General features: G+C 35.0%; 1 protein-coding gene across 9 annotated transcripts in view; it reads right to left on the reverse strand.

The window, feature by feature from the left end:
• Positions 1 to 12,013, reverse strand: part of WDR72 (WD repeat domain 72) — a 103,514-nt gene that overhangs the window by 81,454 nt on the left and 10,047 nt on the right. For 7 of the 9 annotated variants that reach the window (XM_086848907.1, XM_023934038.2, XM_023934039.2 and 4 more), the window contains exons 5-11: positions 9,396 to 9,474; positions 6,643 to 6,817; positions 6,069 to 6,145; positions 4,305 to 4,424; positions 3,070 to 3,215; positions 2,611 to 2,707; positions 109 to 250 (exon numbers count right to left, since the gene is read on the reverse strand). In XM_086848907.1, the coding sequence (XP_086705033.1) occupies positions 109 to 250; positions 2,611 to 2,707; positions 3,070 to 3,215; positions 4,305 to 4,424; positions 6,069 to 6,145; positions 6,643 to 6,817; positions 9,396 to 9,474 (836 nt within the window). Of the gene's footprint in view, positions 1 to 108; positions 251 to 2,610; positions 2,708 to 3,069; positions 3,216 to 4,304; positions 4,425 to 6,068; positions 6,146 to 6,642; positions 6,818 to 9,395; positions 9,475 to 10,545; positions 10,633 to 11,312; positions 11,400 to 12,013 lie in introns of those variants that run through there. The other 2 variants (XM_023934041.2, XM_086848911.1) reach the window with 2 other exon arrangements.

The following is a 12,013-nucleotide window of genomic DNA, read 5'->3' on the forward strand; positions in this document are numbered from 1 at the left end:
TATCACTTTTTAGTGTAATAAGTTTTTTATGAGAATTTAGATTTTCATGGAAATTGACTCCAAGACATAATGAAAAAGATGGTAGCAAGGTGCCAAAAGTGCCCAAACCTTTCGGAGAACCATCAAGCGTTGACACAGGAACATCGGGAACATGCCACAAAGTGATCCGTCCTGAAGCTTCACCAGAATAAAGAACCTTGTAGAAAGGCTCCTTTCTTTCATTCATGAAGCCCATGACAAAAGGAAGACTCTGAAAAAGAACAGTAAACCAGTAATCTGAAAGAAAACTGATAAAATAATATAATAATTAATTGTAAAGGGTTTTTTCATCAAAAACTGTAAAAATACAAAACAAACCACAGCTGATTCCTTATCTGCCACTAAATCCTGCTCAGACCAAGTCTACTCTGGCTGGTACAAACCTTCCAAGGATCACCTCTGCTTTACAAGTACACTTGGCTAAACCTACATCCTAAATGCAAAAGTAGACTGGGACATCTCCCCCCAGGTTTATAGTTTCACCAGCATAAGGACCAAGGCCAGGCTGAAAAAACAATGCAGTGAAATACTGATAATATTTGAATCAAAACAAATTCAGTAAAGCTCCAGTAATCACAGCTAACATAACTACAAATAATGAAAGGTAAGAATTATGCTTTTACATAGGTAACAGTCTATAATACCATCATTATGTTATGAGGTTGTGGAGCATTTCCAAAGAGTAGCAAAGCTGCTGAAGAGTGTGGAGCAAAATTCTGATAAGAAGCAGCTCGAGGAGCTGGGGTTGTTCACTCTAGGGAAAAAAAGGAGGCTCAGGAGAAAGCTTATCACTTTCTACAACTACCTCACCTGTTGGATATACTTATTTACAACAATGAAGTTTGAGAGTCAGTTCCAAAATAATTAACTGTCCTGTAAAATGGTTCCATTTATAGCTTCAAAATGGAGTTCAAAACAGATCATCACACAAGGGATTTGGTTGTCTGACAAATCTGCTAGAAAAAAACTATTCAGGCAGTAAGGCAAATATTAAAAAAGAGCAGGTCAATATTTTAAAGAATCATATATTTGGGGGGAAGTACATGTGAACTTCATACCACCACTGTAACCCTATTTTTTGCTAAGCCATGTGTTTTGGCTGTTTCTTTTCCCTCACCTTTGCCAACCTTTTGGCATCCTTCAGCAGTTTTCCTATCTGATTTTTAGATCACAGCACTTGGAGAAAAGCTGAATGGTTTATGCTGTTTTCCTTAATTGAAAAATAAATCTGTCAGGCTTCACAGGATTATGCAACAAGAACGCTTTTTAAGGGCCTACACTTGTCAACAGAAAGAAAGAACACTAGAAAACCTCACACAAGTATATATTTAACAGTGTTTCTAGTCAGCTACAAATACAAATATGTTTCTGTTGCATATCATCAGAAGCTGCTTAACAACCTGCTTGAGCTGTCAGACAAACACTCGAACTAATGCAGTTTCAGGCAGGAATTAAATCCACATCTTCCAACAATTACAACTTCATTAACAGCATTAGCAATCAGACATAGCAAAAAAACCCAGAATCAAAGCTACACAAAATAATTCATTCTATGCTCTGGTTCATTTTTAGCCCAAGTAAGAAGTGCAAAAACCTACCTACCTTTCCTACCACATATCTTTCCTGCCCCCCATTGCCCAGCTTCCTAATTACAATAAATGTTCTACCTTTCAAATCAACTCAGTTTCCTTTGTAGTTACACAAAGCACTGCATAACAAGTGAGTGAATATTTACGTTCTCCAGCACAGTCGGGTCCATTTGAGATACCTTGTCTACGCAGTAACTTTTGTTACAATTTGGTGAGACATGTTCTGCTGATTATGTATTCTCAAAAGTATAGAGATCACCTACTTTTTCAGCTTCCTCTTTTCTTAAAATTAGAGGCTTCCTCAAGCTAAGACCACGGTTCTCAAGAGAGTCACATGTATCATTTTATACACATTATGTACATCAGTCTGCTCACAGTCTAAGAAAGTTCTGTGTGTGATTATGCCTCTGAAAGCTCAAACCAGCCATATTCTGGACAAAATGTTAGAATTAGATCCCTTCAATTTCAGGTGGACACACAATCTATTTATGCAATCACATTGAAACCTGCATATATTCTTCAATAAAACAAGAAGTAACTTGTTTAAATTTTGCTCATGGGTTTCCTTTCTTGATTTTGGTTTTATGGCATGGTTTTATTTGTTGGGAGTTTTTATTATTTATTTTTGTTAATTTTGATAGATTTGAAAGTAGAAATTCTAAAAATATTTTAAACCACATCTTTATTATAAAAATATTTTTCTTTTTGCAAAATTAGAGAAAAAACACAACAACCAATCTATAGCAGAAGATAAAGGCATTTTTCAACTGGATAAAAAACCTAAATATAGTCAAAATCAAAAACAAAATAAGTTATGAGAATCTCCAAGTTTCTAAGTTACAACTTTAAAATGAAGGAATAAATATTACTCATTTTTTTTTATAGAACAATTAAATCTGTTGATGAATTCTTCAATTTTCTGGGATTATTCAGGTAATTGCAAAAAGACAATAAATAAACTTTCAAATCTTTATGAGTTTACCTTATTTTCCTTCATACCAGTAAAGCTGAGTAAATGAGGATAAACTGTTTCCTTTAGCACCTTCCCATCAGCAGGGTACATGCTTTTAGAAAGGCCACTGCATAATTAAAAAATAAATTTTAAACATACAAGCTTTAGAACGTAATTTTTTCAGAAAGCAGAACAGTAACATCCAAGATTCACAAGTTCAATTAAAGGTAACCAAGTAAGTAATTACAGGAGACTTTTTGAAATCTCAGCACCAGCTGCCCAAGTTCTACATGGCTAATCTTATTCCTATGTCCCCTGCTGTGTCAAACAAAGACTGAGGGCTGTCAAACTCAGGGTAAATCTTTGAGTGCCAAAGTGGTTTTGTTCTGGTTTTTGATCATTTGCAACATGCAGAGATTTTCCATAGTAACCCTCCAAAAGTTCATCTTATACCTGAACTTTTTGTGTGAATTTCCCATCTGAGCCCACCTGTTTAGCAGCTGGTAGATGTAACTGTGGCCATCTTCTGTCCAGATGATAAGTCTGTAAGCTGCCAGCACTTCCCCACCAGCAAAGCACTGACCACTCTTACAGAACTCAGTACAAAGCAAGGAGAAATCACAATAATCATAGACCTAAGTTCAAAAAAACAACAAAATACTATTTGTTTAAATAGCATTGACACATTCATTTCAATCTAAAGTGGGTTTGGGCAGTGGATCTGTAAGTAGAACACGAGTTCAATTCTTCATAGTTGAACAACTATTTTTAAAGCCTAATATGTTTTGATAATTAACGAAAGTCAAGTTAGAGTTAAACCATATAACTCAAAGTTAAAGAAAATTACTGTTAAAAAAACCCCAAACAACCAAAAAGTAGCATTAGGGTGTTATAGCCTCATTATAGAAATTATTAGGAAACAATGCATGTTACAGATATTTTTCCATAAAATACCCTATCCATTCTACACTCTAAAAATGCTTTTGTACAGAATTTAAGTAGCCCAAGAGACATCTCAAGCATAGTCTACAACTACATTATTCGAAATTCACCCAGGTGAAATTTTTTGACCCATTCCTGTCCCCACAGAGATGTTGGAATCAGGTGTATGATCAGGTATATATCAGCTATATGTCAAAATAATACTGAGTGATTAGTGTAGGAGAAATTTTGTAGCACTGTTAAAGAAAACTACAGAATTTTTACAGTAAATTTCAGTTTAAATATATGGTGCTTTCTCTAAAACTGTTAGTAATTTCTTTTTAAATTTTAGTTACTTTATTATAGTTACAAGAAAAAGCAATATAGCCTAGGGGCTTTAGTTTTGCTGCTTCTATTAACAAACAAAGGTCCCTGGCTGCTGAGGACTTGCCAACTGTGAGTACTTCTGTCATACTTAAACAGGGTTTTTTAATCTTTGTCTCCCTTTCAAATGCACTGTGGAGTGGACAATAATGCACTCAGTGCTCTAAAACTGTCTAATACTTAAAACCCCCTTCTATCCAGACAATTTGGTGTTAAACTTTCAAAGTGGAAATACATTTATAAAAAATAAAAGCTTCATCTCTTTCACACAGTTAAGATAAGCAAAGAGGTGTTGCAGGCATAATTATATCTATTTGTGAACACTTCCTTTAACCCAGGGAGAAAAACAAATATCTACCTGTAAAAATCATATTAGATTTTTCAACATTATCAAGAAAGTATAATGCTAAAAAATGTACCTGCCAGCACATGGAGGACACAACTAGAAGGAGCCTTTCCGTGTAAGTACAAAATCTTACTGCTTGGCAATTCATACAGTCCAGAGACTTTGATTCCTTCTCGCACACACTTTGTTTCTCCTTGACAGCACAGAGGGGAAAAAAACTATAAAATTTGTTTCAGATATCTAAGCTTTTAGGAAAGAAACAATATTTAAAATATATTATATTTTAATTACTTTCTGTTAAGACTTTCAAAATTCAAAGCAACATACAATTCTTAATTAACAATAGAAAGACAACAGGGTTCACAACTAATAAGTAAACAGAATAATGTAAACGTTCAGTGTGTTAAAAAAATAAAAAATAGCTACAACAACCTATGAAAAGAGCATTGGATTCAGAAAAGCCGATGAATATTACACTTTCCTATTCATTCTTGTTGAAACCAGGACAATCTGAGATGCTGGTGTTACCATATGTCTTGTTTGCTCTTAACACCTTTAAAGGTAGTGTAAAAGTAATTAATTTTCTTAGCTTTGTATTGCTAAATGTACTGTTAAAAACAGTGTATGTATTTTCACAATTTTTGTGGGAATATCAGACATACTAAAGTCATCACGCTTGAAATTATTCTATTGGAATTATATTAATTATTAATTAAATCACTTAAAATGGATGTTTTCTGTTTTTTAAGACACCAACAGTCTCAAAACCTCACAGAGAAGGGATATATATGCTTGCAATCATGGCTGTAAAACTAATAGCCATTTTCTTACATTTTGCAGCTTCAGTTAATTCCAAGTAAATCCAACAATATTTATTAAAATACTGCTCTTTAGAATTTAGCCAGATTGTTACGAACTCTGCAGCAATCCCTCCACAAAAGGTGGCCCCAGGCAGTAAAAAGACTGCACCACACCATATGTTCCTCTGACATCTGTAATCAGTAGAGTCCTCAGAATTTTTACAACATGGCAGTGGGGCTTGCTCTAGGAATGTTGAAAAGATGCACCCACCCCAAAACACCACAGATAAGTCAGAAACACCAGGATGGCGTCAGATTTGACAGACTCTCCTCAAGGGCCTGATTCTACCCATGAACAAGGAGCATTGCCCACACCCTGCACTTTGTCAAGCCAGGCAGTGACGAGTTACCAACGTTCAGTCAAGTCTGCTGATATTTTGCCATTTCTGTCTCACTGTTGAAGACCCTTTGTGAATCCAGCTTTTAGAGTATTAATTAAAACACAAAAATTGCATCCCAGTTCTAGCACTTGTTCATGGAAAGGTGACAGCTGCTGAGAATATTAATACGAAAGAGAGTAAGTGGGCTTAAAGATAGAAAAATAGGACACTTGACACAGGAAGAGTCTTTTCCAAGTGAAGACAGCACTGTGAAAAGCAGACTGAGGAAAACAAAATCTAAAGAACCATTTTGAAGAGAGTAACATGGGTGAAAAGAGAGCACAAAGGACAATATAGAAGAGCTTTGAGTTTAAAGGACAGAGTGAAGGGGATCAAAGGCTTTATCAGGATAGCAGGAAAGCATTGCAATTTAGGCATCCTGGAATATGAAGAAAAGAAGCCTGGCCAAAAGGTAGTGCAGTTGTCAAAGCAAGAGCTGTCCAATGGCCCAATTTTAAATAATGCTATGAAGATGTGTTTTCAGAATTTTGTAACAAAAGTAATGAAATCTATTTAATAAATATCCAGAAGATTTAAATTTATTCACATTTTGCTTCAATGTAGCCCTTACTTGAGAACATTCATGTTAACACTGACCTGAATATTATTCAGAGATGAAGACAGGTCCCACACTTTGAGAACTCCAGCTACAGACACTGCAACCAAAGAGTCTTCTGTGAAAAGTTAACAATGAGATAGTCAACTTGAAGCCAAATTCAAACAGCACTAAATATTCAGCACTAAAACAAGGATTCTGCAGGACACTGCTTCGAGGACATATCAGTTTTACACAAAAAATAAAAGTAAATTATATACAGAAACACAAAACGTGAAAGCAAACAGTGAATAATGTATTAACAGAAGGCACAGAACTGTGGTATTGTGCCTTTAATTTCTCTGATATTACAAAACTTATTCATACTTCAATATAAGAAATGAGCTGTTTACAGCCAGTATAGATGGTGTTTCTTTCTCCAAAAAACATTTAAAATAAAACAGAACCAATATTAGGAGCCTTAAAAACACCTTTTTTGCTGTCAATGAAACATTAACATCTAGGTAACATCTCTGTGAAACAATTTCAAATTAAATGAAGAAGGAACATATCATCTGTACAGAAATATTTTATCACAATTTGATTTGCCTACATAAATACATGTATAACATATACCTTGAATTCTTGCAGAGTGTACAATACACATACAATTTATCCAATCAGAAGACTGAGATGATGATAAAGTGTGAAGAACTCCCAAAGTTTTAGCATCAATAATAAGAACATCTTGATATTCTCCACAACAAAGAAGCCAACCTTCACCTGTCATTCGGAATGAGCAATGGTAATACTGTCCAAATGGAAAGCAGAGAGTCAGCACACAGAGATACACAAATGGCATGCAGATTTTTCACACTGAACATGTCATAATCAACACTTATCACTAAAAAATCAACAGCATTTGTGAAACCGTACACAATATTGCTAGTGACACTAGCAAGGCACAGAGCTTAGTAAAAGATGCTTCAGACTGAAAGCAGCAACTGTCCTTCCTAAATATTAGGATTTTTCTAATTTTTGGAAGAAAGTCAGGTGTTAATTTTCCTATAAATTGCTAAGAAGTTTGAGAGTTTACTACTCCATAGGATATTCCTCATTCTGACATTAAATGCCCTAGTGTTCAGAAGATTCTCTCAGCAATCACATAAAGGAAAAAAACAGACACAAAGCAAAGGAACAGAGACAGAGTGACTTTGAGGATTTCTTTTTTCCTAGGTTTTTTTATATGTGCAAGGACACCTGCATTGCATCTCTAGCTGCAATTGTAAACAATTTCTATAAATCCATAAGCAGCCACCTTAAAATAAAGGGAACACTCATGTAGTCAGACAAAAATATCAGACAACCCAAAAAAACTGCACCCCATTTACAAATTTTCTGTACAGTTTTGCTTATATAATAATTCTCGTTTTTTCAGTCAACTAACAAGTATTAAAATAAAAGTAGTATAAATAACTGGAAATAGGATGAATAGTACTACATATATTGTGAATAAACAGAGGCAGAAATGCTTAAATTTTACAATTACTGTTACCATTAAATTAGGCTTGATACAGAAGATTTTTAGTAATTCCTCTGAGAAAATTCCACACTAGTTAAGATCTGCAAATGTTTAAATGTTGACCCTGGTGTCAAATTTCATTTCAAATGGCAAATATTCAGTTTACACTATTTGACATCTGCCATTCATAGCTAAATCATCTACACTGAACAAAAGGAACCTAGTAGAGCAGAGAGGTTAGTAGTTGAATTAAAACCAAACATTAACTACAGCACAAGCAACCATCCCCCATGGAATAACAAGAAAAAAATCTACTACAAAACACACACACACAGAAAAACGCATTTTATTATAACTATCTGAAGGCTGCATTTTAAGAATAATTTCCCCTCCTAGCAATACCTACTTTTTCCTAAGAAACTTTTCCTGTTAGATGTTCCTATTTTCCTTTAGTAGCTATCTTGCACAAATTTTTGAACAAAAACAATTATTAGCCACATTTAGGTTTAGCTCACTACTAAAACAAAGGAAGTACCTATTTTCTACAAGAATTTGCTTCACCTATTTGAAGAATAAGAATGAATATTCTGCCTCTGATCTTCACAAAAAATATGTACAGATTGTCAGCTAATCAGCTAGGCCAGATTTGCCTAGAATTCATCTGTAATTTCATCTATTAATACCTAATTAAGCACTAGAACATAGCAGGTCATACTGCAGCTCAGATTATAATTTAAGCATTGTTTTATTTGTGTACATATATTCACTTAAGAAATATATATGCTATAAGCACATGCACAAATAAAAGTATAGAAAAATTCTTAATTTATGTTTTTATACACACACATATATATATAAAAAATTAAGAAGTTTGTCTTCCATAATTTTTGTTGGCAATATGTCCAAGCTTTTTCCTCTTCCCTTTACAATTAACAACTGTGTTTGAACTCCTCATATCAACCAAAGCAGTGTCAGGAAAACATTTTTCTTCTGGAAGCTTCAAAAATTTTGAATTCCAAATTGGCTGTGCTTTGGAGTTACATGAAGGCTCAGGTGGCCATCATTTGGAGCCTTAGTTCTACCCTAGACTTCCTCACTGAAGAAAAACAGCATTGTAATTAACACAGGAGCCCTGAGCTTCTCCTCTACTAACACATCCAGAAAAAAGCCATGTCCCAGAATCAAATCCATAAATGTTGAGCCCCTCAGTCTTACTCACATGTGTATGTCAAACTCTGCCACACTCCAAAATCTAGGTACTTATTTTACCTAGATACAATTTCAACCAGACACATGAAATTATCTGAAGCAATATTGAAAGTCTCTGAAAATAAGGGATTTGTCCTAAAGTTCTGCAATGAATGAAAGTGTATTTTTGAAAATGGAGCGAAGTCTTTTGGAGATCAAGAGTTCAGCATCAAAACCATTCAAAAGTTTAAAAATATGTCTTTCAGCAGATTGTCTCACAATGTTTGGCCAGATTACTTGCACTTAAAAATGCCATGAAAAAGCCATAACAAACTCGAAGCTTCCATACAATTTTAACAAGACAAGAGCAAAGATTAAGACCATTTCACTTGGCTACCTGATGCACTTACACTAAGTTAATCAATACTGCATTTCAGATATTTGCAGCTTAAAAGTAATCAGTCTGAATTGGTTAAGGAATTCAGAGAAACTTAAAAGTCTTAATTCTTTCCTGAGAAGAAACAAAACGGAAGAAGAGACAAAAACTACTTATATTGTGACAGGGTCTTTTCTCCTATGTTACAAGCTATATATGTAGAACTGTTTCTGAAAAATATCATGTTAATAAAGCAAAAGTCTTGTAATGAACAGAGACCCCATGAAAAGTTGCTATACTTACATGGATTGCTGTATGCCTATAAGGAAGCTTTGCGTTCTCAATGCACTGTCCACTAGTGACATTCCAAACACACATCTCCCTGCCAAAGATAACTTCATATTATTCTCTGTCATTTCCACTCAATTGGCTGGAATAATTTTATGCCACCAAGTTTTTCTTTAGTGCTGTATTTAAGTGCAGCCTGGTCATTTATAAGGCTTTTTGTTACAGATTGCTGGGTAAGAAAATGTAGTCATTAGGAGGGGATGACATACACTATCTGTTTCTTTTTGTTTTGGTAATTACACCCTACTGCCTTGCAACCAACCTGACTTTAAGACCAACTCTGGTCTACAACAAATTGCAGGTATACTGACATTACAGCTCGTCAACATGTCACTGTAACTATCTGTCACTGGAACTACATCCTCCTGAAAATGATTCATTTCACTGAACTTAAACCACACGTTTCGAGAAGCATTATGCATCTTCTCCCACATCAGACTTCAGTTCCTGAGGAACAACGTTTGTTAAGAAGAAACAGTGCCATCATGAGGCTGTTCCCGAAATCTGCTCTCAATACACTCAAGCACCTGAGTACCTGTGCAACACTACAGCTACACTTGGGCGCATTAAAGGTTGTTTGAGAAAGACACTTTGGCACACCTTCCTTATCTACACATTATTCAGCATGCAGTGGGACTGGATTACAAGAGACAATCAAATTTAATGTTGTAAATGAGGCCGTATGAGATATGCTACCACAGTTCAGCAACTGAATGTTAAACTTTGATGCTTTCAGATTTTGTTAAAAAGACAAACATTACTTCCAGAACTGAAACATTCATTAAATTTATTCTGACGTGACATTGTAAGACATTTTCTCTATTGAAACTTAAAGAATACATTGGGAAGAGTATCTTATTATATAAGAAATACTACTTAGTGATTTATATATTAACCTACTTTCCCATTTTATGTTAAACTCAAAGTATTATTTCTTAATATTTTTCAGCTGAGCAATAGCAGTGTCAAAGGTAGTAGATCCAAAGTCAGAACTTAAGTTAAAGCTTTACACTGTTTGTTAAGCATTTCAGAGCAACTATTTTCTCCTTGTTTATATCAGAACTTTACTGCTTTATGTACATTACTGTGATAGATACATACTTACAAGCACAAATGAGATCAGAATGTGAGAATATAACTTCAGCTTCGGGATGATGTATTGAATTTACTGTGTGTACTACTAAGGAGTGAGCAATATCACACACTCCATACAGCACATGTTTTAAGACTTTCTTAAGGGCTTTCTTTCAAGGTTTGTCATTTACAGGACATCAATGAGAACTTATGAATCATTAGATTCACTTACAAACTTCCATATTAGGAGTACAAAAAATAATGTTCAATGCTCATTCTTTTGGGATTAGTAGGTTATAGAAACTCTGAAAATCTGGAGTGGAACAGTGAAGATTATCATAGCATCATCTTCTATGCAATTCCTTCCATCCACATGAGGAGACTGAAGCTTGAAAATGGCAGAAGTGAATTATTCACAAGCCAGAAAATGCAGTTTGGCAAATCCTCCATCTCCTGAAGACAAGGCTTCCTATTTGTAATTATCTCAACTTCATGCTGCAACCTTAAAGGGATCAGTGATGGATGCTTTGCCCTTATGTAATACAGATGAGAAGTCAGCAGTAATTTGGTGAAAGTGAGCACTTAAATGGGCCAGAAGACAATTCAATCCTACCTACACACATTCCAAACAACTCAGTGATCCCTTCAGAGATAAAATCTTAAGGATGCAAACATATCTGTATGGTATATCTATAGCAATTTCCTCATTTGGTTCTTAACACTTTCCACCCCAGCTTTCTTGGAAATACAATATCTTTGCTCCCAGTATGATCTGGAAGCAGTACTGCTCTAACAGACCTTCAAAACTGGGTTGAAAAGCAGTTTCATCTCAGAACCCTTGAGCAGAACTGTAGAAGGCAATACAGAATTGGTTCTGTAGATTTCTCACCCTCTCTGCATAAACAAAACAAACAGTAGCATTTATCACTAGACTGTCTCACTGGACAGGTAATCTTTCAAGATCAAGAAATTTTTTTGCAGGTTATCCCTTTTTTGCATACTCATGACTGAATGAAAATCCTAGCAGCTGGAAAGGATAAATAAGCTACTCAGTGAGAAACCAGCAGCCTTAAGGGGCTGTAAGGTACAGGCTGAAGGACAGTTGACAGGTACTCTTCAGTTGACAGGAAAGCCGTTTTAACGGAGCTGCCCTTCTAATTCAAAAAGATAAACCCCCAAAAAAAGAGGGGGATCTAATTAAACAGACAAAATTGCTTAAGAAAGCCCATAAGAAAGTAAACAGCTAGCCCTGACTATTTTTAACAGACGAAATCCTAAAAAGAAGGTCTTCAGAGCCCAGCTGAAAAGCTTATCAAATATTCTTAAGTGTAACCTAGCAGAAATGCGGGAAGTAGTTTGACTCAAGTGACAGACAATGTCATAATAAACAAATAGCAGAAAAGCTGCAAGATCATGGCCCTCTGAAAGGATGTTCTCCAAAAGAGCATTGCACATTTAAAGACAGAAAAGGAGCACATATGCTTTCAATTCAGTCCATT

Source organism: Cyanistes caeruleus, chromosome 13 (genome assembly GCF_971803275.1).
Source record: "Cyanistes caeruleus chromosome 13, bCyaCae1.hap1.1, whole genome shotgun sequence".
Taxonomy (NCBI): domain Eukaryota; kingdom Metazoa; phylum Chordata; class Aves; order Passeriformes; family Paridae; genus Cyanistes; species Cyanistes caeruleus.